Genomic DNA, 27,175 nt, shown 5'->3' with positions numbered 1-27,175 from the left:
AGAAAGAGTTATATAAAACTAAGTGAAAATGTTAAAATATACAAATGCAATGTTTTTAGCCTTCACCTCTCCGTTTTCTTATCCACGGAACGGGTTTGATAACTCGTCTAACTGTGGGAGAGGTGCTGCCGTGGTCGGCCTCTTCACGCCAGCGCAGGTCTCGTGTTTGTGCAGCCCTAGCGGTGGTCTAGGGATTTGCCACCTCCCCTCTGCGACTACGCCGAGTAGAAGCCAAGGCTTTTGCTTTCTTGCCCTAACTTTGATTCTTCACATTGCTGAGGGGCTGTGATTAGAGCCTAATCTCATGTCTACAATCCATTTCCTCCATGGAGCTGCACTATCCTTTCCCATCTAGATAATTGCAAGGCAACCAAAAGAGAGTTTCTCTCTCCGCTGCATTTTCTTCTTTCGTGGAGACATGGAAAAGGTCAGTTCAATAGACTCAGACCTGTGTTCTGACTCTCACAGACAGAGGCCTATCACTCTTATACCTACAGGCCATCATTCCAAGCCATAAACTTTTTAGGGAGAGATACACATTCCATAGAGAGAATGCGGTCTGTCTCAAAAGGCGAGACAGACTTGGGAGAAACACACTCCACGGACAGAGTGTGGGCCATCTCAGAAAGTGAGAGGCCCATAAAATTTTTTTTGAAGAGCAGTCCCCAAAGCTCACCAAAAATTGCATTTGGATTTAACTCAGTTTGAGAACCTTATGGCTGAGTCCATAGTTCTAATCTCTGCACCTGATTTTGAACCACTAGACTTAAATTGACTTCTAACACTGATATACCTTCCAAGGGAGCCTAAGCAAAGAACACCAGTTCCACATGGCCCTCCCCGCAAGAGAACGTGGGAAAACACAAAGTCACACTGAGTAAGTAGGGGCCACAGTTTGCTATTGTCCAGTGAAGGTGTCTTGGCCTCAGAATCCTGCCACTTCCTGCAGTTCCAGCCCTCGGCTGTGGTCCACCCTGAGTAAGCGAATTCCTCTGCTGAAACTTGCGCACAATAAGGAGACGGTGTCAGCCACAGCCAGGGAAGTCAAAGGTCCTGATCCATCCAGAGACAAGGTGAAAAGGCAGGCTGGGAGGGAAGGGGGAACAAGCACGTTAGGCCAAGAGTGCACATATCATGAAAGGCAGTGTCTTTGTAAGAAACCCCCAGAAATAAAGCACGTGCTATGTGCATCTAACCCAGATGAGAGAGGTACGGTGTGCCTCAGAGGAACGTGCACCAGCGGGGAAGTCAACCCCAAGACGTCAACTCTAGAGAACGGCACGTGGGCCCAACAGGACGTACACCGCCTTGAAGTACGTTGGACAACTGGGGCCTCACTTCAAGGCCATGTTAAAATGCTACCCTCAGACACCTGCCCAGAGAACAAAGCATGGGTCAGCGCAGAGAAAACAGATAAGGATACTGACCTTCAGCTGCTGGCTCCCTGGGGTCTCGCTCCCTTCAGGACAAAGGACGATGGGGGACCTCAAGGGCAGTCTGAGGCTGCCAGCTGACCCAGTCTCCTCCATCTGCATCTTGAGGCGGCTCTTCTAAGAGCTACACTTGCATGCCTGGCAGGCAGGGCAGCGCTTTCACGCCTGGTTCTCCCTGGTCTCAGGTTTTTTTTTTTTTTTTTTTTTGCGGTACGCGGGCCTCTCACTGCTGTGGCCTCTCCCATTGCGGAGCACAGGCTCCGGACGCGCAGGCTCAGCCGCCATGGCTCACAGGCCCACCCGCTCTGCGGCACATGGGATCCTCCCGGACCGGGGCACGAACCCGTGTCCCCTGCATCAGCAGGTGGATTCTCAACCACTGCGCCACCAGGGAAGCCCTGGTCTCAGGTTTTTGATCCCTGAATCTAGAACAGCTGCTCTCCCCCTCCTCCCACAGCTCCACAGGAGGGTGCAGCCAGTCTGCGCTCACCGTGGAAGTCTGGCTTGTGAGCCACTAGACGTGATCCCATATCTTTTCTCTGAGGGAGCGACCCTATCCTCCCCTGCTGGGAGCTGAGTTTCTGGGAATGACTGTCGAAGGGATTTGGCTTGAGGTTCTCTCTAAATTAATGTTATTCCTGTGTCTGGCAGAAGCCAGTGTCCAGGACAGAATAGCACGGAGGCAGTGGGGTGCTGGTAAACTGGCTTTTCGGAAGGAAAAAAAACCTACCTTCATTCATAGCATTTGCCAGTTTTCATGGTGTAAATACTCCCACCGCGACCATATTAAATATTCCTGAATATTTAGCAATCAGCCAGTAGGAGCTGGTTCTGGCACACCACTGCATGGAGGACTCTGGGTAGCTTGTTCCCGAAACATCTTTTTCTCTGGTGCTCTGAAGTGTCACTACGTTACTGCAATCCCAAACCTTAGCTGCAGAGTCAAGAGAGGGCAGAGTCTTTCTGAGACTATCCTTACCCCCACTTCATGCCCTCTGAGCTAAGGCTCTCATTTTAGTCCTTGAAAATGAATTTTAAAATGGCAATTCTTGTTCTCTTTTCCAGACATTTTGAGCATCACAAGTTAAAACCAGATGAGGAACTTCAGGTAGAAAGAATAAAAGAATCAAAATACATTTGAGCTCTCAGGAATGAATCTGTACAACATGATACCAGGGGTTACATGGTGACAGCTCCTAGCAGAGACTGGACAGAGATTCTGGCCTCTTGCTGTCATCTCTTAACCACTATGGGACTGGACAGTGGCAGGACATGAGTGGCTTTGTATATGCTGAGCTATGGAAGAAAGAGTTTTAAGGAAGCCTGTAGGACTTCATGCATCTTTGAGAAGCATTAACAGCAGGCTCCTTACCTCCACTGTCTTGGTTCCAGATCTTCACCTTGCAGTCATGCGATGAGGTAGCAATCACAGGCATCAAGGCTAATGCTCTTGGTAGAAAGACACAGGATGCTACAGTCTGGAAGTGCCCCTTGTACTCACAGATTCTGTTCCGCGTCTGCCTTAGGTCCCACAACTGCAAAGTAATGACAGAGGCTGGCTCACACGTACATATTTCCCCAGATTTAGACATGCTTCATTCACTGATATCCTCTTCCCGGCGTCTCATGATGCACCTATTCCCTCCACTTACTTCCTCATAGACACCCTAATCTTCATCCATCCCATCCACACACCCAAGCATCCAGCCATGCGGTGACTATTTCAGCAACAGCTATGCCTCAAACAACCCAGGTTAAGGATGTGCCAGAGGGCTGTTGCCTTCATTTTTATCATCATGGTTCGTGAAAGCTCCAAGTCCTGTAGCACGATGGGACAGAATGGGGTGCTTCTATGACAGCTCAAGAGCTGCCTTATAACAGCCTCTTGGCATCTGTGAGTCCTGTGGGGCCCCATAGTTAGGAGCACCTTCTCATAAGTAAATACAGGTACAGACCTTCCGATTTAATGCCTAGACACTGAATCTTGGTATAAGAAGACTAGATTCGACAACAAGGGAGACGATAGTCCTGCCAGCCCACTCTTGTTGATACAAATCAGACCACACCTGGAGAGTAATGCTCACAGACAAGAGCAGATGGAATTGTGCCCCCAAAATAATGAAATCACTGGACACCATGTCACCCAAGGAACAATTATAAGAGCTGGAAATGCTTAGCTTGGAGAAGAGATGCTACATCAATAGCCTGGGATTCAACACCTCAACCTACCAATTACTAGAAGTGTGGTCTTGTACAAGAGATTTCAACTTGCCATGCCTCTATTTCTTCATCTATAAAATGGGAACTATAATAATACCTAACTCACAAGGTTGTTTTAGGATTAAATGAGATAATGCACTACAATGTGCTCAGCCCAGTGCCTTGCACATAGTAAGTGGCCAATACAATGGGAACTGTAATTGTCCTATTTGGATTATAGATAAGCCTTTTAACTGATATTTTACAATTAGAAATACAAGGTACTGGGAATTCCCTGGCGGTCTAGTGGTTAGGACTCTGTGCTTTCACTGCTAAGGGCACAGATTTGATCCCTGGTCGGGGAACTAAGATCCTGCAAGCTGTGTGGTGCAACCAAAAAAAAAAAAAAAGAAAGAAAGAAAGAAAGAAAGAAATCCAAGGTACTTTGGAGGAGCCTAGGCAATCTATCCTGAAATTAACTGCAAGGAAATGTATATGGGTTAGGGATGGGGTGGGACCTCAACCAACACTAGAGCTCCAAACTTCCCAAAGAGCTTGAACTTCTTTACTGTGATCACACGTACAGTGGGAACACACTTGGTTCTTCAAACAGTCCCTCCCCTTTCTAAGCTCTGTTGGGAGTAGGGACATTAATAGGCTGGCTCTGTATTTAACGCCTTCCTATCTTGGCTCTCCTCACATTCCTCTTTTCTGCGACCAATGCAGAGAGCTTAGGCAATGGTGGTTTCTTGAAAGAAGTGTCTGGAATGCAAAGGATCACTGACAGTATGCACTTGGAATAGGCCTGAGACATTAGCAGAGCCTGCCTCTGTAGCCCAGTACAGGCAGGAAGCCAGAGGAAGTCATTTCTCGTCAGCAACCAAACACCTGGACCTTGCACAGTCTCTCACCGTGGCTTCACAGCCTTCCCCTCCAAAGCCGCTGCTGCAGGAGATACACTCGTGTCCATCCTCACTGACCTCGCAGTAGGTCTGGATGTGCTGCTTTGAGGGAAATACATGAGCTACCTGCAGGCCCCGACTGTCCCATAATCTGAAAGAAATTACAGCAGGGAATGGGTTTATAGTAAATGTGCTGAAAGGCACCTGTAATAGCCTGCCAACGTCAAAGTCTTGGCTCTTTGCTGTTTTGGGCAGTCAGAATGGAACGCCGTGATTTCCCTAAAAACAGCAACGTGAACCAGATCAATCTCAGAGACTCCAAAGCTGGCAGGAAATAACCAAACTGAATGACATCTGAGTTCTTTCTGTTTTGAGATCTAATTAACAGGAATTTAGACCAAGTATCTTAATTGTACAAGTTAATTTGGTCCTTTGGGATACTACTTTCAACAGACAAGAGAATATTTCTGTGTCTGTGATTTAAAAAACAATTTTAAAGATACTTATCATGATGGAGAGGAGCAGTCATCATTCCAGAATCAGATACAAAAGATTTACAGGTCTTGGCCAACCTGAGCCATGGGGTCTACTGGGACTGTTTTGTTTTGCCTCTTGTCTCATTTTTACCTCTTTATTTCCTTCCTACCATTTTCTAAGTAGAATCTCTTCTGAGATCCAAAGTTTCTAGTCATGCTTTCTAGTCTAAGAAGGATTTACTTCATCTGACTTGCCTGATGGTGATTCTGACCCTGCTTCCACAGGGAGGGCTTCACCTGAGGGCTGAGTGATTGAGAACATATGGAACGAAGCAGGGGCCGCTTGAAGGGGTGGGACGGGTGAGTGACTGACTCTGAGGTTACTCTGAACACGTTTCCACAGTGGGGCTGGCAGAATCAGCTGCTTGGAAACCAGCCAGAACAAGCTGACCTCCTGCCACTCAACCTCTAGCCACATGATCCATGGGGCCAGATCAGAGAGACCTCAGCACTGGCGAGGGGCAGAGGGGTGGAAGGAGAAGTAATGTGGAGAAGCAGAGTAGGAACAGAGTTACGTAAGCATGGGAGCCACAAACCTTCACCAGAAACACTTTCTGGCTGCTTAGTAAGCCCACCTGATGGTTTTATCTTCAGATGTCTGGAGTATATAAGGTTCTCTGGGGACCCAGCACAGGTGAGTGACCTGGAAGAGGCAAAACTTTCAAAACTTCTCTGTACCATGTCATTCCTCTGCTGTAATTCCTGTAAATTTCGCTAAATAGCATCTCTGCCATCACTTCTCAAAGATGCTGAACCTAGCACATCTGACTTAGAGGGATTTTATGTTTTGCAGATCCCCACCAGTCACACTCAACCTGCAGTTCCTAGGTTATCGGCAGCAATGGAAGCAGCTGGGCCAGTTGTGAGCCCCCAAACGCATGCAGGCACTCTTAGAGTGCCTGAAACCCAAACACCGCTGGCTGGGTGGCACCTAAGGAGAGCAGCCCCTGTTCTAAAGTGGGACCAACGAAACCCTAGCTCGAGGCCTCATAGGGTTCAGGAAGAGTGTTTTTGTTTTGCTTTATCCCTGCAGCCCCTGCTGGACAGACATGAAACAGTTTTCCGAACAACCCAGGGTAACACGATTTTTTCTTCCAGAAACCTGCACAAACATGGAGGGGCACAGGGCAAGCACATGTTTCCATGCGCAGCTGTCTTCAAAACTGGAAAAGATGACTATGACTGACATTTGACAACCACTCAAGGACATTACCATGTCAGGTGATATAATTCTCCCCATTGTATAAATGAAGACACTGCGACTCTAAGTAAGTTTCTTGGGGTAGCACACCTAAAAAGTAAGGAATCCATGATTTGAATCCAGGTATGACTGACCCCAAAGGCTGTGGAGCTGATATACCAGTTTGCTACCAGAAAACACTGGTCTTCATAGGCAGAGCAAATTACACATCCAGCAAAAGGTCATGCTTATTTCTCTGCATAATGTTACATAAGCAGAACACATAATAAGCATAAACTGTGAGCTCCTGGAGCCCAGGGACCGTGCCCTGGGTCACTAACCCTGCTTCTGGCACAATATCTGGCCCACAGAAGATAGGGAATAACGATATTTTGAAGGAATAAGTGAGAACACCATTTAAAACTCCAATATAAACTAGTGGAGTTGTTCTCTGGGGTGGAAGAACTTAAGACATCATCTAATCCGGTAACCCTGAGAGGCCAGGGTCTGACAGAGAGTTGGGAGGTGAGCAGTAATTAGGACCCAATCCTCTAGTGCCTGGCCATGTGTCTCCTGATCTCTTTCCCAGGCCCTTCCTCACCCCATGCTCCCTCCTGCTGCCCTGCTCTGTACCAAGTTTGAGTTCGTACCAGGTTCCTGGAGACTGATGCTCTCTCCGCCAACTGTCCAGTCCCCACGTCCCACAGAAGGAGGGTGTTGTCACGAGAGCCAGTGCATAGCTGTGATGTGTCTTTGGAAACAGTGGCAAGAAGATGGTCCATGAGATAGGCCTGGAACAGGGCTTTTCAGAAAGTACAACGGTGTTGGGAAGAGATCAGCTAGCTTTACCTTACCTGGACTCACAGCCAATCCAGTGACCACCATGGTGTGGCCGGAGAACTGCTGCCTTGGTTGTGAGGAGCCTTGCAAGTCCCACATCATGACCATCTTGTCGCGAGAGGCACTGAAGAACTGGCCTGATTTGTGAATACAAGCTATCTGCTCAAGAAAAAAAAGCTCCAGTGTGTTTGTTTCATTGGACTTGAAAATGGGAAAAAGAGCTGGAGATAAGAGTGCTAGAGCCTGGAGTTCTTTCTCAGGCTGGTTCCAAATGCACTGTACCTAGTAGGTAAGTATATTCTGTGCTATGTGATTGTCGCTGATGCCTAGTTTCATTATGATGGAGTTTGCGTCTGAATTTTTAGTTCATTTAGGTGGACTTCAGAGAGGCGAGTTATATAAACTGACATTACCATTTTCGCTGGAAGCTCAGTCTACTCTGTAATGCTCTTTAACAAATTAATTTTTATTTAACTGTTGTTGGCTTTTTAAAAAATTTCCCCAGTTAGACTAAAAGGTTCCTAAACATGGAGAGTCTGTCATTTCTCTAGCTATAGTAAACACTCAGTAAGCCTTCAATACAAGACCCTGTTAGGCTAGGATAGGTCAGGGAGAGCTAATCTCAGCCTTCTCTGTTTCCCACTTGGGCTATGAAGGGCTTAATAATGAAACAAAAATTGTGTCTACTGTACCTGTAACAATAGCTAGGTGAATGGTTTGCTCTGCTTTTCCTGGAGTAGGGCTTCACACTGCCAAATGAAGCCCCAGCATTTTTCCTTACCACTGAATATTCAATCACTCTTACTACCTAGAGCTGTTAGACATTCCTTTATTCAATTCCAAATTCCCTCCATGATAATAATCATATGACAATTACCTTTGTGATTTCACGCTCATGTCCTTTCAACCTTTTCACCACGTTTCCAGTTCTCCAGTTATAGGCCACAACTGTCTGCAGGGAGTCATCAGAATATTTTAGTTGAACTGAATTTTAGTTGAACTGAAACAACAAGTTTTTACCTCATTCTCTACCTGATTTCTCCCTCTCTGCCAAGGTTTTACTGTTGTTCGGCCCTTATGCCCCCTGACTTTGAGTTCTTCTGTCTCTCCCCAAGCCACTGGGCCACTCCTCTGAACCTTACTGATGGGTTTGGGATAACACTCCCCTGCGGGAACTGATTTAGGTTGAGGTTCTTCTGGTTGTAGATCCTGAAGGAAAATCTACATGGGATTAGATTTTTTTCCCTAAAACTGTATCATACTTTTTCTTTTTTTTCAAATTTACCATCTTAATCATTTTTAGGTGTATAGTTCAGTATGTGAAAAGTATATGCACATTGTTGTGAAACAGATCATACTTTTTTTTTAATTTCAAAAAATCTCATCCATATCCCATCTGCCAGAGAGAATCATTGTTAAAATTCTCTTTCCATCCTTTTTCCAGGTATATACTTTATTATTTTATTGTATTTCTCCCCCTAAACAGTATTTCAGAGCATTCTCTGGCCCAGTCTCTGTAGTTCATTGCTAGGGAATAAGGAGCGTGTTAGCACTTGACCTAATTAAATCCCAGTTTCTTAATCTGCAAAACAGAGGATAATCCTTCCTCTAGCTACCCCTCACAGGTGAGGATCATATAAATACAATTTCATATGTCTAAGATGATATAGATGTTAAGACAAAATGCTGCCAGTTAAATGGTGATATCCTCAATTTTTAGATGCATCCTGATTTCAGAGGTGTTAAAATGTAGAAACGTGCATCTTAGAATCAAGGAAATACAGTATGAAAATGGAATTTGAAGATTCTAAATGGCTACTGAAAATTAGAGGCATTATTTGTTCCAAAATAATCAACATTTTTGCCAGCAACAGCCTAGGTCTGAGTGCTACAATAGATCCAAATACGAGGGAGAGAAAGCAAAGAGATTTAAAGTGACAATGGGAGGAATCACGGTGCACACCAATGTAGACATTTTGGCAAAAGAGAGGCATAAAAGAGACTAGAAGTTTCCTTCTGCTGATAAATAACTCCTGTGTCTGCAGGTAGGTTACAAATGGACAGGCTGGAATAATGATACTTGTCATTTATAAAAATCATGTGGGTGGTCTGGCAGAGTACCAAGCATCTTACCATTCAGTCCTCACAACGGTCCTGTGCAGTTGGCGTTACTATCCCCATTTAATAGATACGGAGACTGAAGCTCAAGAAAATTAAAAGACTTGCCCAAAGTAGTACGAAGTTGTAGAGCAGGAATTTAAACCCAGTCTTTCTAACTCTAGAGCCCATATTTTTAACACTACTCAACGTTGCTGCCAGAAATGCAGGGTTCCCTTCCGTTCCCTTCTCTGCAATAAGCTCGTTGCCTGGGAAGCACTGCACACCCCACCTTATCTTTTCCTCCGGAGACACAGAGGTCTGAGTTCAGAGCAGCAACAACAGAGACGGTATCCACGTGAGCTGGGCTATACTCTTGAAAAGCTTTAGTTTGAATTCTCTCGTCTCTAAATCCATCGGGCCTGCTAAAGAGAGGATGGAAAATGAGGGGCCCAATGGTATAGGGTGCACAGTGGAGCAAGGGGAAGAAGAGTGTGGGCTATGGCAGGAATTCAGGCCAGGCTGAGGAGAAAGATGGAAAAGGAGTAGAGAAAGGAGACAAGCTGACATCACCAGAAGTGGTATTATTAACTCTGTAAATGCTCAGAATGAGTGAATGACTGGAATCTGATAAAGGAAGAAGCCCAGAGTCTTTGCTCACTCTAGAGATGATTCCCAAAGATGAAGGGCCCCTCTCTCTATGGCTGCAGACACTATCTACTAAGATGTTTCTTATTCAGAAGGAAACAGACCAAACTGACTGTTCAGCGAAGGTCATCGGTGATGGCTCTGGGCCTTCTCTTTCTTTAGTGGAGACTTGTAATGTGGCGTAAAACTTGGGATCCCACTCAAGGGAGGACTGCTGTACCTGTATTTATAAGTGTTGTATTTGAGTTTGCTCTGCAGTTTCCCCATCGCTGCACAGAACCTGCATGAGACCTTCTGGGGAAGAGCTCGTTTCAGATGGCACCTGAATAGCATCCCATGTGGCTGCTGGAAGTGCTCCCTGTTTAGTAAAAAGAAGAATACACGCTGTTAACTGTGTTAGGCACAATAATGGTAGGTAGTACGGTTATGTAAAAATCTTTTTTTTTTGAAAAAGACAGACTGTAGCTATTTGCTTTCCTCCTTTTTCTGCCTCACTCTTATGGCCCTGGTAATGCATCCTCCAATACAGCATTAGCATATAAACAAAAGCAAAAACAAAACTAATTTGGAAAATATTAAGATGTTCCCCAGTAAGTCACACATAGAATTATTATGTGATCCAACAATTTTACTCCTGGGCATATAGCCCAACGAATTGAAAACAGGTGTTCAAACCAAAATTTATACATGTATGTTCATAGCAGCACTGTTCACAATAGCCAAAAGGTGAAAACAACCCAAATATCCATCAACAGATAAATGAATAAACAAAATGAGGTTTATACATACAATGAATGTTATTCAGCCATAAAAAGGAATGAAGTACTGGGAATTCCCGGCAGTCCAGTGGTTCGGACTCTGTGCTTTCACTGCCAAGGGCCCAGGTTCAGTCCCTGGTAGGGGAACTAAGATCCTGCAAGCTGCGTGGCCCGGCACACACACACACACACAAAGGAATGAGGTACTGATACATAGTATAACATGACGAACCTTGAAAACATAATACTAAGCAAAAGAAGCCAGTCACAAAAGGCCACATATTGTATGAATCCATCTATATGAAATATCCATAATCAGCAAATCTATAGAGACAGAAAGCAGATCAGTGGTTGCCAAGGGATGGGGGAATGGAGAGTGGCTACTTAATAGGTACAAAGTTGCCTTTGGGGCAATGAAAATGTTCTGGAACTAAATAGTGGTGATGGTTGCATAATGTTGTCTATGTACTAAATAATAATAATAAATAATAATAAATTGTATGTTATGTAAATATATTCTGCCATAATAAAATAAATACTAAGAGTGTGTATTTGAAAATAATGAGGCGGTTCCCTGGTGGCCTAGTGGTTAGGATTCGGGCTTTCACTGCTATGCCCCGGGTTCAATCCCTGGTCGGGGAACTGAGATCCTGCAAGCCACGAGGCATGGCCAAAAAAAAAAGAGAGAGAGAGAAAATAATTTACACCAGTAATAAAGCTTCTTGAAAAAGAGCCTTAGTTATTCGAAAAGGCTATATAACCTTCCTAGCTTGCCGGATTGCTATTAAATAATTTCGCTGTGACACTTCTCTAAATCAGTGTGCCAGGGCCATGAGGTTATTCTGTAGTAAGAATGAGATGTGGGAGACAGTGACACTAAATGAGGCAATACAGCTAATGACCTGACCAGCAGTTCTCAAAGTGTGATCTCAGGACTGCTGGGGATTCCTGAGACCTTTCAGGGAGTCTGTGAGATACTCCTTTTTCCAACTATGTCTCTGTGAGGCCTGATTTTCTTCTTATACTACAACCCAAACAACATACTGCAATAGATTGAATGCAGAAGCAGATATGAGACTCCAACTGTCTTCTGTTTAAGCCAAACAGTAAAGAGATTTGCAAAAATGTAAAACAATACCACTCTCGGGCTTCCCTGGTGGCGCAGTGGTTGAGAGTCCGCCTGCTGATGCAGGGGACGCGGGTTCGTGCCCCGGTCTGGGAGGATCCCACATGCCGTGGAGCGGCTGGGCCCGTGAGCCATGGCCACTGAGCCTGCGCGTCCGGAGCCTATGCTCCGCAACGGGAGAGGCCCCAACAGTGAGGCCCGCATACCACAAAAGGAAAAAGAAAAAAAAAAAAAAAAAAAAATACCACTCTCTTCCAACCAAAATTTTTTGTGTTTTCAAAAGTATGTTTATTTTTCGTAAAATTGTTATTTATGTTTACATGCAATCGTTTTATTTTTTTAATTAGTTAATATGTAAATATTTTTAAATATCTCAGTTTTAATGTCAAAAGGAGGTGGCAGAGTAGAATCCAATCTACAAGTTATATAAACAAAGGCTGTTTGAGGTCCCCAGTAATTTTTAAGAGTGCAAGGAAGTCCTGAGGCCAAAAAATTTGAGAACCACTGGCCTAGAAATTAAATAATGTCAATAATGGATGATACACTATATTCAAATAAAAAGAATTATTAAATGTTTTCTAGATTCACTTGCATCACCCCCAACAACTAACAAGGCAAGAACTAAAGAGAAAGAGAGATACTCAAGCATACACTCATTCAGGAAACACCCCCTAAGCACCTAATTTGTGCAGGTCCTATACTGGTTGCTGGTGAAACAGAGAAAAAAAGAGACCAGAAGATATGGCCAGTGTGGACATCTGCTAGGACTGAAGGTACGTGACTAGGACCTAATCTCAGCAACTCTGGCTAATGTTTCTCTGCAACTAGATGTCCCAAGATGCCAGAGGGTGGAGGTGGGAGAACACAGTCCCCATCTCTTCTGGGGCTCTGCTTAAAGAAATTCTAGGAGATGAGTCTCTTACGGGCATGACCAGTCTAACCTAGTTCTAGGAAGAACAGTCTACAGGGAGAAACAGCAGCTAAAGCTCACCAAGTATTCTCCATCACATCATTACCTTTTTTTTTTTTTTTTGGCTGCATGTAGGATCTTAGTTCCCCAACTAGGGATTGAACCTGGGCCCCCTGCAGTGGAAGCTTGGAGTCTTAACCACTGGACCACCAGGGAAGTCCCATATAATTCCCTTTAAAAACCACAGCTTTCCACAGTATGGAGGTTCCTCAAAAAACTAAAAATAGAGTTGCCATATGATCCTGCAACCCCACTCCTGGGCACATATCCAGAGAAAGCTATAATTCGAAAAGATACAGGCACCCCAATGTTCATAGTGGCACTGTTTACAATAGCCAAGACATGGAAACAACTTAAATGTCTATCAATGGATGAATGGATAAAGAAGATGTGGTACATATATATAATGGAATACTACTCAGCCGTAAAAAAGAATGAAATATTGCCATTAGCAGCAACATGGATGCAACTAGAGATTATCATACTAAGTGAAGTAAGTCAGAAAGAGAAAGTGACACCATATGATATCACTTATACATGGAATCTAAAATATTACACAAATGAACTTATCTACGAAACAGCAACAGACTCACAGACATACAGAACAGACTTGCAGTTGCCAAGGAGCAGTGTGTGTGTGTGTCTGTGTGTGTCTGTGTGTCTGTGTGTGTCTGTGTGCGTCTGTGTGAGGGATGGATCGGAAATTTGGGTTTAGCAGATGCAAACTATAATATATAGAATGGATAAACAGCACGGTCCTACTGTATAGCACAGGGAACTATATTCAATATTCTGTGATAAACCATAATGGAAAAGAATATGAAAAAGAATGTATATATATGTATAACTGAATCACTTTACTGTATAGCAGAAATTAACACATTGTAAATCAACTATACGTCAATAAAATAGATTTTTAAAGAAACACTTAAAACAAAAAACAACAAAAAACCACCACAGTTTTCCAGAAGAATTTCAGCCTACATTTGAAAGTTGCCAGAATTGACCTCCTGACAAGAATAGGTAAGCAGTGAGAAATGGAATATTTCCTGCCATATCAGTAAACAAAGGATGTCACAGTCACCAGCAATTGCAGCCACAGCCTCTGGTGAGCTGGTGAGCCCAGAGGAACTCAGGATATGAAAACACAGGATACTGGCTCCAGTGTCCTGCATATCAAAGGAGTGATTTCAGGGGCTTCCCTGGTGGTCCAGTGGTAAAGAATCCACCTTACAATGCAGGGGGGGACACGGGTCCTGGTCAGGGAACTAAGATCTCACATGCGGCAGGGCAACTAAGCCCATGTGCCACAACTACTGAGCTCTTGTGCCTCAACTAGAGAGTCTGCATGTCCCAAACTACAGAGCCCATGTGCCCTGGCATCTGCATGCCAACGCTAAAAAAGAGAAAACCCACATGCCACAACTAGTGACAAGCCCGCATGAGGCAGGAGATAGATGGGCTCCAGGCTAGACATTTACAACTGGCCTCCTGTTCACACTTCCTGGGGTGAGAAGAAGATGGGCTCCAGGCCGGACATTCATTACCAGCCCCATTGACATTTCCTGAGGCAAGAGACAAATGGGCTCCGGACTACACATTTATGACCAGACTCCTGTCTATATTTCGAGATCTGCACCTCAATATAAAAACCAGCAACAGAAATAGGGTAAATAAGCAGACACTGGACATTTTTATGGCAGGGACAGAGTAGGACTAAAACCCTGTTAAAAGATCAAGAGATCATCCTTAGGGCATGGAAAACATTGCACATGCGCAGAAAGGCTCCTTGGGGGTCAAAAAAGTTGGGGGGCTTCCCTGGTGGTGCAGTGGTTAAGAATCCGCCTGCCAATTCAGGGGACGCGGGTTTGAGCCCTGATCCGGGAAGATCCCACATGCCACAGAGCAACTAAGCCCGTGAGCCACAACTACTGAGCCTGAGCTCTAGAGGACATGAGCCACAATAACTGAAGGCCGCACACCTAGAGACCGTGATCCGCAACAAGACAAGCCACCGCAATGAGAAGCCCGCGCACCACAACGAAGAGTAGCCCCCGCTCGCTGCAACTAGAGAAAGCCTGCACGCAGCAATGAAGACCAAAAATTTAAAAAAATTTTAAAAAAGGGGGGGCACCACCCCATAATATGTGATGTAATATGTGATGCTAAGGCTGTCCCATAGGCCTCTGGGCTGTAATCCATCTTGGAAAAACGTTGCGCACACATGTTGTAGAGACTCCTAAGGCAGGTCAGGTGTGGAAAAAGAAACCAGATAATTGGCCAAAGGTAAACAAAGACCGGGAAAAACTGCCCTGTATAAATGACCTAACCACGTCTTTACTGTGTTCCTCCTCATCAGGGAGGATGCCCACACCCTTTCTCTCCGGGTGTGCATCTCTGCCTTGCTTCTATCTTAACAAACTTTCTCTGTGTGCTCTCCCACTTGTTGCTGTGCTATGTCTCCAACGATAAACTTTGTACCTGTTGTTACAGTTTTGCCTCGGTGAGAAATGTATTTTTCACTGGGGGCAAGAGCCAGGGGGTGTGGTGGCTAGGATTCCTGGTTTTCATCCGGGTTACCCAGGTTCAGTTCCTGGGCAGGGAATTAAGTAAGATCTTGCTTCACACCACCACTCACTGCTGCCTCTCCGGGATCAGGCGCACCACAATGAAGAGCTGGCTGGCCGCAATGAAGAGCTGGCGCGCCGCAACGAAAGATCCCACGTGCCCCAACGATGATCCCGCATGCTGCAACTAAGACCCGACGCAGCCAAAAATAAGTAAAACACATAAATAAAGAATAAATAAATCTTCAAAAAAAAGAGTGATTTCAGTGAGCCCAGACTCTTGCATCTTCCCATACCTAGGAAAGCCCTAAATTCCTTAACTTGACATATATGGTTTTCTTTAATTAACAGTAATCTTTTGATGTTCCCAACTACCTGCCCTTTGTTGCAAAACTCCTATATATCCTAGCTCCCCCCTCGACTCCTCGGAGCAGTTCTCTCAGGGCTACTTGAGATGCTGCCTCCTAAAAATTCCTGCCGAATAAAACATAACTCTCAACTTTTAGGTTGTAAATATTTTTTAAGTCGACACCAGTGTAGAAGCAAATGCAGTGGAAACACTGAGTGGCATCAAGAGCCCTGGGCTGTAGCCCCAGCCCTGCCTCATCTCACTGTGTGTCCTTGAGCTCCTCTATCCTCCCCTCTGTGCCTCAGCCTCCTCAGTCCTCTATAAATGAGGACTCCAGATTAAATGATTTTTAGTAGACTATATGCTCCATAAGAGGAAGGACTCTCATATTCTTCTCTGTACTTCAAGTGGCTTGCACAATGTGACAAACACATTTGTTGTGAAATAACGAACCTAAGGTCTCTTCTGGTTCAGACATCGTAGGATTCTCTATAACAAGCACAACTGCCGGCAGACAGCGCAGAGGGTCCCCAGGGGAACGGAACCAGACATAACTTCTTTGACGTAAGAGAAGCCATTTTAGGCCTAAGCCATTTTGTGATCTAAGCCTGGCCAGGAGGCTTGCTCTCGACCAGGTCAGGGAGATAATAAATCAGTTGTAAAGACTCCCAGTTCTGTTTTGAAGGTAAAGGTTAGCCTGAGGCACATTCTTGAGCTATTTTGCAGGATTCAAAACCCCCTCCAGCACTCAACCCCAAGACTAACTGGAACTTAAGGAATGATGGTGCTGATCTTGCTGACCCTGATGACTTCAATCAAGTAGAGTTCAAACTCTGTCAGCCTTTGCCCCAATGCTATGCTGAATTCTCCTCTGCTCAAGCCCCTCATGAATATGCATACACCACCTGAGCCCTTTCATTAATATGCATGCACTCTTATCGTAAAACTCCCCCAGTTTTGCTGTTCCGAGAGACGCTGTTTTGGGAAATATCCCTAGTGTTCTCCTTGCTTGCTGCAAGTACTAAATCCTTCCTTCTCTCCAAGCTCTTTGGCTTGGTTGTGTCTTTTGGCTTGACACCCACCAAGAGCGGAATCCAGTTTTTCAAGTAACACAAATATGCCCACAGGAAAAATTTCGGGATAGTTTTCAAAAAGCTTGGAATGTTGTATTGTTTGTAGTTAGACAGAGGTTGCAGGGCTTCCTATCTACCAACCTAACCCATTTTTCAACACTGTCATCAAACTAAGGACAGATGTCATCCATAGATCTAGGTCACTGGAAATTGCATATGCTATAAATGGATTGGCTCTGCTTAAAACTGATTGAATTCTTAGCTGGTATCTTCTGAGAGCCAAACTTCCCATCTGAAGTGTATTCATGGGACATTCTAAGGAAAAGAAAACCTTTAGAATTACTTACTCCCAACCCAGTAGGATCTTCTCGGTGAGCTGCCGTATTCAATACTTTTGTAAAGTTTATCCTTTGGAAAATAGTTCAGGCAGCCACTTCCTAATCTCTGTAATTAGTGAAAACACTTAAATTAATCTCTTCTCTAAGCATATGTTTGCACTGAAAGGAGATTTACAAGGTAAATAAGAGATTGTTAATTAAAGAGATTAAGTGTAGTTTTCCCTCACAAACGAAAAGCTATTTTGCAAAATTCCAAGATTTTATAACTGCACATTTCCAATAATTAGGGAAAGTATACCATAATGTTAATTATACAACCATTTGTAAAATATGCAAAATAGGATATATTTAAATTCATCATTAAATATTTTTATTTTAGTACTTCTGTTCATCAAAAATCTTCAGAGGTGACTGCTTACTTCAGAGCTTTCTGTTTTTGTGAGAAAGGCAATTTCTCTGTTTAAAATAATACTTTATTAAGTAGGAATCATAGAATTTGAGACGGAAGTGCTGTTCAAAATCATCACATATAAACTCTTTACTTAAAGATCTGGAGAAAGTGGACAGAAACATAATTTGCTCAAAATTCTAACAAGGTAGAGCTCCTAATCAGGAGCTTTCTGGCCCAGAATTTCCATTATCAACATCTACAAAGAAGAAACACAGCTTTATTGCATTTTAACAACTCTATTTTGATGTGGACCATTTTTTTTAAGTCTTTATTGAATTTGTTACAATATTACTTCTGCTTTTATGTTTTGGTTTTTTGGCCCTCAGGCATGTGGGATCTTAGTTCCCCAACTAGGGATTGAACCCACACCCACTGTGTTGGAAGCAGGCTGTCTTAACTAGTGGACCACCAGGGAAGTCCCAACAGCTCTATTTCAAGAATTCAAATAGGGACTTCCCTGGTGGTGCAGTGGTTAAGAATCTGCCTGCCAATGCAGGGGGCACCGGTTCAAGCGTTGGTCCAGGAAGATCCCATATGCCGCGGAGCAACTAAGCCCATGCACCACAGCTACTGAGGCTGTGCTCTAGAGTCTGTGAACCACAACTACTGAAGCCCGCGTGCCGAGAGCAGAGAGCCTGTGCTCCACCACGAGAGATGCCCCGGCAATGAGAGGCCCGCGCACCACAACAAAGAGTAGCCCCCGCTCTCCGCAACTAGAGAAACCCCCCCACGCGCAGCAACAAAGACCCGATGCAGCCAAAAATAAATAAATACATAAAATTATTTAAAAAAAGAATTCAAATAAATTCTAATTATTGTTTGATAGCATGGCTTATTCTAATAATTAAGAGCAGCATAAAGTAGTCCGAATAATATTTAATTAGGAGCATTAGCCTTGAAATGAGGCCTAGGTTTGAATTACAGTTCTACTGCGGCCTAGGGCAAGTTACTGAGCCTCTCTAAGTCTCAGTTTCCTATGTGTAAAATGGGATAATAACTATCACTGGGCTTCTGTGAAGATTAAAAATAGCACTTAAAATGTGCCAAGGACTATTTAAGCGCTTTATATTTAACTCATTTAATCTATTCCACAAGCCTCTGAGATACATGTTGTTACTATCCTCATTTTGCAGATGAGAAAAGTCAGGCACAGAGGTGTTAGGTAACTTGCCCAAGTTTACAAATAAGTTGCAAATAAGTGCTGGAGCTGAAACCTGAATCCAGGCATTCAGACTCCAGAGGCTTTGCTCCCTACCAGCATACTATACTGCATCTCTGGAAAAGCTAGTGCATTTTAAACTCTTGGTTCAACCTGGCAAACTGTTAGTTACAAATGATGACTACTAGCATGATTACTAGATTAAGAGTGATAGCAATGCTGAAAGCAGCAATTTCACTCTTCTTACTTCTACTCTTAATACACATATATTAAACTTACATTACAAATATACACAGAGAACATATGTGAGTGGAAATGAGTCTGGAGAATATTAAACTGAAGCCAATGATGTCTCCTGACCAGAGCGACTGAACACTCTAAGGCTAAGAGTTCATTATGTTAGATATTATATAGCAAGGCAACTTAAAATCTTGAGAACAAAATATATGTACTTGAATAATGTCCATGTTGTAATTTATTATGAGTAGACTAAGAAATGAAAATACTGTTCAGTTACCTGCCATGGTTTATATTGTGAACATGCACTATACTTGAGAGGAGGGATAATGTCTTGTTCATTTTTTGTATTTGCACTTTAAGCATAGCCTGGGAAAACGGTTGCAAGGCATATATCTCTTGAATGAATGAATGAATGAAATACTAAGGTGGGAGAGTCTGCTTGGCAAGAAGCTTTTTAAGGACCCAGCAACATGAAGTCGTTTACAACTCTCCAACAACAGATCCTTCAGGCGGTTGCCCTGCCCTGTCCCAGATATCAGGCCTGGAAAGGCTACAGAGGACTTGCGAAACCCTGAAACTCAATATGGCTCTCAATGTCCTTGCTGGTTCCAAGGTGGAATCAGGCCTAAATCTCTAAATCTGAATCCCAGGACCCATTTCTGCCCCAATCTGCTTTTCAAAGGCTTTGAGGTACTCAGTGGTCACTATTTTTTTTTTTTTTTTGGCCGCACCGTGCCGCATGCGGGATCTTAGTTCCCTGACGAGGGATCCAACCCGTGCCTCCTGCAGTGGAAGCTCGGAGTCAACCACTGGACCGCCAGGGAAGTCCCTCAGTAGTCACTCTAAACATTACTCATACAACACTCTTTTAACTCTCCAGTACAACATTCCCTGATATATTCCAGAATATACCCACCTGTCATTTTCCATGAAGAAACTTGGACTCAGAGTCATGAGTTGCTAAAGGTCACACAGGGGTGAAGCTGGGCTCCTGGACCTTATTCAGCTGGACTCCTGGTGCACTGTTCATGTAAATGATGATTTCATATCCCCCTCCCTCTCCCCACATCTCCTTCTGCACACATCTAAACTACACTCTGGAAGACCAAGGAATCTAAACCAAAGCTCAAACAGAAACAAAACCAGAAGCAAGTGGGAAACGGTCTGATTTGACCCACTAATGGTACAGATAGGGGAAACCGAGGCTCAGAGAATAAGAGCGTCTTGCCCAAAGTCATTCAGGGAATCAGTACTAGGTCAGAACTCCCAAGGTTGCCCCAAGTTTTGGGGACAACCTGTGCGCAGTTTTTCCTTTCTGGCTGTTCAGATCACAAATGTCCCTCGCCCTCTCTAAGCGTATGGCCAAAGCTTATTTTTGATGGGGGTCGGGGGTAGGAGTGGGTGGAGGGGTGTTTGCCCAAGACTGGATGTAACGCCACCCAACGCAAGGCCGGCCCTGGAAACCCGCTCCCCTCTTCGGCCAGGTAAGCGGCTTCGGCTCAGAGAGAGCGAGGACGCCCATCTCCCCTCCCGCCAGCTGCGCCTTTTCCTCCCGCCTCGGGCTCCATACCCTCCGGCCGGCCGGTCGGGCTGGAAGCTGAGGCCGACAGAGGACGCCGAGCCGTAGGGCATCCGCGGCCTCCAAGATCCACAGCTTCCCGCGCCTCCGCCCTTAGCAACAAGGCTCGCGTCGCTAGGGCTGGAGTTCCGGCGAAAATCCTCCGGGCGCCCTCGCCGGCCGCCGAACCGCCGTTCCTCTCGCCTGACGTCTCCCGGGGTCGAGCCGAGCGCGCCCCGCCCTGCCTTCTTACTGCAACAGTGCGTGGACGAGGTTCCAGAGAATAGGATCGATGTGCCCGAGACCGCGCTGCCAGAGAATCTATATAATCCAAGGAAAGAGGGTATCACTGTAATAGCCACGGAGAAAGCACTTAATAAATGTCCTCTTTTAACTTATTCTTCATCCAGATAGAGATGTTGCTTTATTTCTTCGGCGTTTTCCCTGATACCACCCAGGCAGAGATTCCTCTTTGTATACTTCCCCGGGTCTCCCACTTCCCTATTCCTTTCATTCTTTCGTTCATCAAACCTTTATAGCCCATCACCATAGCAAAGAGACCCCGCAGTATTTCTTGAGGTCCAATGGGAAGACAGTTCCGGAAACTGACAGCAGCTACAAGACAAAGTTTTTGTGGTTGCAGTCGAATTGCTTCTAGACTAGAGTCTATTCATCTCTGTATAGTACAGAGCACAGTCTTTGCTAAGGGCTTGTTGAATGAATGAACAAATGAATGAATGAATGAATGGCAAGGACCTTAGTCAACATTTCTTTCACACCCTAATAGGTGCCTCCTGCAGTGTTGATCTCCCAGCAGAACTGCCTTCAATGACGACTTGTGCAGTTTCTGAAAGTTAGGTGTCTGTGGGAATGGAGGTTGGGATGCTGAGGGAAATGTACCTTTAGAATGTCAGGGCTGGCCATGGCGTCTGTCATCCACCCCAGAGAGGGAATCACCTCCACAGCCTCCCTATCAGGGTTCCTCTAGCCCCTGTTGATGCTGCTTCAGTGTTGATACATTCATTACTTTATTAGTCAGTGACCTGTTGTTAGGAGACCTCCCGCCTGACAGGAGCTGTTGTCACTTGCAACACTGATCTAGTTCAGAGCTGAGGGCTCTCCCTAGAAACTCAATAACAACCTGGCAATCAGGAGAGACTGATTGCTTTGCCCTGGGCTAGGCTCAGTGCGGCCACAGAGTTGACTAACCAGATCCCTGCCGGTAATATGCTCTGGGGATGCAGCCCCTCTGAAAGATGCTTCAGGCTTAAGGCATCTGAGACTGGTATCTCTAGCCAGACTTCTCCTTAGATCTGCATATACACCTGCTTCCTGCCCATCTCCACCTAGCTGTCTAAAAGACACTTCGTCCTTGACATGACTCACGCTGGAAACATTATCTTCCCCCCAAACCTGTTCTTCCTCTTTTCTCTCTGAGTACTGGGCACCATCATTCATCAATCACGCAAGCCAAGGATCTAGGAGTCATTTGTAACTTCACCCTCTCCTCTTTGTTCCAGAACAAACCCCAAGACCTTTCAATTCTGACTCCAAAATATCCTAAAAATAAAAATCTCTCCACTTCTCTCTACCCACCGCCCTGATTCAGGCCAACATCATCCCAGGGTGTAATGGATTTAAATGGCCACAAATTTGTTGTAGCTTCTCCTATCAAAGCTGGCCTTGTAACTTCTTTTGACCAATATAATGTGGTGGAAGTGACATTGTGTTACTTTTGAGTTTAAGCCTCCAAAGTTCTAGTAGTTTCTGCTCTCACCTTGGAACACTGTCGCCATGGGAAGAAGCCCAGGCAAGCCTGTTTAAGACACATGGCCCAACCAATAGGTAGCACCGAATGCCAGACGTATGGCATTTTACACCATCCAGCCCCAGCTGAGCAATCAGATGACTGCGACCCCAGGAGTAACCATCAGAAAAACTGCCCAGCTGAGCTCAGCCCAGCCCAATTTGCCAACCCACAGAAATGTGAGCAAATAAACAGTTGCCATTTTAAGCCGCTAAGCTTTGGGATGGTTTCTTATACACAACAGATAGCTAATATCCAAATACCTTCATTAGGTCTATAAGGTTTGGTATATACCTTTTGAGCCTCATCTTCCACCTCTACCACCCATACTATATGCTACAATGGTCGAAACTGCTTGCAGCGCCTTGGCTCTTCAGCTGTCACCTGTGAATCCTTGCATAGTTGCTCCCTCTGCCTAGGGCTCCTTACTTCCCTCACCTATCTCTGCCTAACTATTTATCCTCAGCTTACAGGCCATCTCCCTTTCTACCCTTAAGTCTTGCCTACCATCCCTGTCTTCCTCCAGACTGAGTTAGCCATCTTTCCTTTGTGCTTACAAAGACCACACACTTTCCCCAGCCTAGCATAATTTCTCATTTGCTTGTCTTTCTCACTTGACTGGGAGTTCTGTGTGGGCAGTGACTGATTGATTACACCTGGATCTATTGCTGGTGTCTAACCCGGGGTCTAGCACAGCGCTGCAATAAAACATTCTACTATGATGTTAGTGCCCTATATCTGCACTGTCCAGTACCTGGCCTCAAGTCACCTGTGGCTGCTGAGCACCTGAAACGTGGCTAGTGCAACTAAAGAACTGGTTTTTAAGTTGTATTCAATTTTAACTTTAAGTAGCCACATGTGGCTACTGCCTATGGTATTGGAAAGCACAGTTCTAACACATAGTAGATGCTCATTGAGTATTTTTGGCATGGTTGTATTTTTTTCCTCTCTTCCTTTTATTTTTTCTTTTTAAACAACCACTTCTGGTCATTTACATTCACTTCTCACCCTCCAAATACTGATGCATATAAGGATGGAGGTGATCCTCTATGATGTTAAGATTTCTTTCCCATGGTTGTATTTTTTTTTCTTTCTTTTTTAAATCATTGAGTATTTCTGAGTAAAAAATGAAAGAGGAGGACAGTCATGGACAGCCGATTAAGACACAAGATGGAATGCTGTGGGTGTAAGCAACATAAGTTCACGTACCTCCTCCCTCCCCTACACCTTTCATCCCCCTGGCTTAATGCTACCAGTGCCTCTAACTCTGCCTTGTATAAATATAATCCTAGTTCTTGGCTTTTTACTGCCTGAGCTGGTTAATCTCTCCTGGACTTGCCCGGTTTGATATTGTCTCTCTTCTGAAGTGGGCTGGTCCTGAGAGCCTTCCGGAGACAAGATCTGGTCTCATCTGGTCCCTTCTGGATCTGCTCTGGCCAGAGCAGAGAGGACTCTCCCTCCTCAGGGGCCTGGACTTCACCACATGTGGTCTGAGGCTGTCTGCACTGGCAGGCTGCCGAGTCCCTCTTAAAGATGACAACTGAGGCCGGTTGTGCTGTGAATACATCACAGGAGAAAAGAAGTCACAGTGTTGAGAGTCTTTTTGCCACTGCTGGAAACCATGCAGACCCCAGTCAGACGATTTCCAGTCCTGACACCAGAGACAGGCAGGCAGACAAGGGCTGGGTCTGCCATTAAAGAGCAGGCCTGCGGGAGAGTAAAGTCCGGGAATTGTCCTTTCCAATAGACTTTCCCAAATGTTCACTATTAAAAAGTTAAAAAAAAAAAAAGACCAAAACCAAATGTCATAAGCAAGTGAAAAGTCAGATTATAGAGCAGAATGTACAGATAATCCCAATTTTAAAAAAGTAAATACGTTCCAGACTTCCCTGGAGTGGATAGGAACCCACCTGCCAATGCAGGGGACACGGGGTTTGATCCCTGGTCCAGGAAGATCTCACATGCAGCAGAGCAACTAAGCCCGTGCACCACAACTACAGAGCCTGAGCTCTAGAGCCTGCGAGCCACAACTACTGAGCCCACATGCTGCAACTACTGAAGACTGTGCGCTTAGAGCCCATGCTCTGCAACAAGAGAAGCCACCGCAAAGGAGAAGCCCGCACACTGCAAAGAAGAGTAGCCCCTGCTCACCACAGCTAGAGAAAGCCCACTCACAGCAACGAAGGCCCAATGCAGCCCAAAAATAAATAAATAAATAAATAAATAAATAAATAAATAAATACGTTCCTGCCTATGTCATATAGTAGGAGCTAATGAATATTTTATCATGTGTGAGGATCTGTAAATATACTGGTAGTACTGTTTCAGAATGTAAAGTGTGTACAGTTCTTTGGTGAGGGGAGAGAGCAGAGTTCATGGTATAAAAAGAAAATTTGCCCTTGCTTGTCCCTCTGCATGGAAAGCTCCTTCCCCAGATATTCTCACAGTTTGCTTGCTGTCTTTATCTAGGGCACATTTCCAGTGCCATACCTTCAAGAGACCTCCTCCATCATCCTTTCTAGATCAGCACCTCCGTCAAGCCCTCCTTCCTATAACATGTGAGTCTTTTTCGTAGCTCTTATCACTTATCAACATTATATTACATATCCATGTGTTTTATTTGTCCTGGAGAGTAGACTTCGTTCTTCTTTACTATTGTATCCTCAGTGTCTTGAATATGGCCTGGCACACCGGTAGATGCTCAATAAATCTGTTGAATGACTAAAATGTAACAAAGGTGTCCATTCTTCTCTGTCCCCTGCTCACTGTGTCCTGTCTAGGCAAGCCCTAAAGTTCAAATTCAGCCCTCCCCCTCCCACCAAGGCTCCAGAGTTCACCTTACAGCAGCAGCTTTCAAACATTTTTGACCATGACCCTCAGTAAGAAATATATATTCAATCCCCAGTGCTCACTGAAACAACCAAAAAACCCTTACTATGAGCAGTGTTTTCTGCTTCGTTCTTTTCTTTCCTTTCTTTCTCTCTTTTTCTTTCTTTCTTTCTTTCTTCCTTCCTTCCTCCCTTCTTTCTCTTTCTCTCTTTCTCCCTTTCTTTTTCTTTAAAAAAAATAAATTTATTTATATTTAATTTTGGTTGCTTTGGTTCTTCATTGCGGTGAGTGGAGGCTACGTTTCATTGCAGTGCGCGGGCTTCTTATTGCGGTGGCTTCTCTTGTTGCAGAGCACGGGTTCTAGGTGTGCAGGCTTCAGTAGTTGTGGTGTGCCAACTCAGTAGTGTGGCTCACGGGCTCTCGAGCGCAGGCTCAGTAGTTGTGGTGCATGGGGTTAGTTGCTCCACAGCTCGTGGGATCTTCCCGGACCAGGGCTCAAACCCAAGTGCCCTGCATTGGCAGGCGGATTCTTAACCACTGTGCCACCAGGGAAGTCCTCTTTTCTTTTCTTTCTTGTTTCCACTGTCTTAGGGCAGTGTTTCTAGGAGCAGCCAGAAGGCACATTTGTAGTCTAGTCTCAGCACAACTGCCACAAATGCAGATTCCTGGGTCCATGACAGACTTGTGAATGAGAATCTTACTGGGAAGTCTTTATGCTTAACTACCCCTCTCCCCTGACCACTCCAGGTGATTCTGAAGTCTGATAAAGCTTGCGAGCCACCACTTGGGAGTTTATGAGTATCCTGAGGCTTCCCGTGGGGACATATGTTGGGCAGGGCCTGATACACATTAAGGGAAGGGGCTGATCCTCCAGTTCCAGTCTAACTCAGCCCCTGAGTGCTGGAACAGATGATTCCAATTTTATGAAAGTAAATCCATTCCCACCTAAACCCCTTTCACTATCTAGTCCCTCTGCCTGGGAGCACTTCTGGGGATTTTGCCCCTGCTTTCTTGCCTCCAGTCCTCCTAGGGCTACCACAGCTCTAAGGCCACACCCAGTGAAGGGGCCCCACTTTCCCCAAGGACCTTAACCCCTTCTTCTCCCCCTGCTCTCCCCAGTCTCTTTTCCCTCCACACAAAATCACCTTCTGTTTTATGTGTTCTCACCATACGGTTTAATAGCCCTCCGCTCCTTCAGCCCTTAGAATAACAACAAAAAATTCTAGCCACAATGTCTATGGTGGCTCATTTCCATCTCCATCCCCAGATGACAGCAACACTGTTACGAGGACTTCACCCTTCCACTGGGATGCACTAGAAACTTCTTTTCATGCCAGGAACACTGCACCCCCTTAGCCGAAGAATCTTATACAATTTTCACCCTGTAAACTTGCTACAAGTATATTTACAGATCCTTACATGTATAATAAAACTTTTATTAGCCCCTAGGATATGCCATACACCCAAGCTAAGCACCTTGCAGATAAGAGCCCATTTAATTCTTGAAGCAGCTCTCAGGGATAGATACTATTATCGCCCCCATTTCAGAGATGAGGAAACTGAGGCACTAAATAATCTGACCAAGTTCCCATAACTGTAAGTGGTGTAGATCTGGGGCTGAAGCTGTAGGCGCTGAGAGAAGGGAAGTATTCTCTTCTCTTTGTATAGCTGTCGCTTAGAGGGGCCTCGGGGCAAGGTCCCTGAGCCCCAACATGCAGCAGGATGTAGTGATGTGTTTCTTTAGCATTTCGTTCTTGCAAGTGTCCAGTTTCTGATCTCAGAATACCCTCTGTCACCTGAGGCCTGGCCCCTTCTCCCTTTGGCTGAGTTCTCTCCTCAACCCTCTGCCAAGACCTCCTAAAGTGGAGGTTGGGGTCTGGGGAGCTGCACTCTCCCTGTATACCCAGGCAGACTGGTCTGGATCCCCCGCAGAGGGTTCTTTCTGGCTTTAGATTCCTTTATCAAATCCTAAGAAAAAAAGTCCCAAGACAGCTCAGGTATTATTAGCAGTAGTTCCTTCTGGGGATGGGTTTTTCATCCATGTGCTTATTTGCACATTCTATTTTCTTCAGTAAAGATGCATTACTTTTTTCAATACTAGTTTAAAATTTTTGT

The 27,175-nt window shown here is 44.9% G+C and overlaps 1 protein-coding gene across 6 annotated transcripts; it reads right to left on the bottom strand.

Annotated features, from left to right (window-relative positions):
* Positions 1 to 31: 31 nt before the first annotated feature.
* Positions 32 to 20,686, bottom strand: WDR31 (WD repeat domain 31). 6 transcript variants are annotated; one of them, XM_059071573.2, is made up of 11 exons: positions 20,437 to 20,534; positions 19,783 to 19,888; positions 10,056 to 10,193; positions 9,480 to 9,612; positions 7,968 to 8,042; positions 7,105 to 7,249; positions 6,901 to 7,001; positions 5,646 to 5,713; positions 4,544 to 4,685; positions 2,806 to 2,968; positions 32 to 1,086 (listed from the first exon to the last, which is right to left on the bottom strand). In XM_059071573.2, exons 2-11 carry the CDS (start codon positions 19,818 to 19,820, stop codon positions 926 to 928), a joined length of 1,164 nt encoding a protein of 387 aa, XP_058927556.1. In that variant the 5' UTR covers positions 19,821 to 19,888; positions 20,437 to 20,534; the 3' UTR covers positions 32 to 925. The 6 variants fall into 6 exon arrangements, with proteins under 6 accessions (XP_058927556.1, XP_058927555.1, XP_058927553.1 ...); XM_059071572.2 differs by having other exon boundaries at positions 19,783 to 20,686; XM_059071570.2 differs by lacking the exon at positions 19,783 to 19,888 and having other exon boundaries at positions 20,437 to 20,553.
* Between the last annotated feature and the right edge of the window lie 6,489 nt (positions 20,687 to 27,175).

Source organism: Kogia breviceps, chromosome 8 (genome assembly GCF_026419965.1).
Source record: "Kogia breviceps isolate mKogBre1 chromosome 8, mKogBre1 haplotype 1, whole genome shotgun sequence".
In the NCBI taxonomy this organism is placed as follows: Eukaryota; Metazoa; Chordata; class Mammalia; order Artiodactyla; family Physeteridae; genus Kogia; species Kogia breviceps.
The sequence above is the reverse complement of the archived record's forward strand: the minus strand, read 5'-3'. Positions and strand labels throughout refer to the sequence as shown.

Bases quoted from the DNA above. Each gene is read 5' to 3' on its own strand.
- WDR31 (XM_059071570.2), bottom strand. From the start codon at position 20,498: ATGCCCTACGGCTCGGCGTCCTCTGTCGGCCTCAGCTTCCAGCCCGAC. The intron at 10,194-20,436 runs GTATGGAGCCCG...TTTACTAAACAG, and splicing joins CCCGACCGGCCGGCCGGAGG to GGAGCACTTCCAGCAGCCAC. The intron at 5,714-6,900 runs GTACGAACTCAA...TGCCTCTTCCAG, and splicing joins CATCAGTCTCCAGGAACCTG to GTCACTCACCTGTGCTGGGT.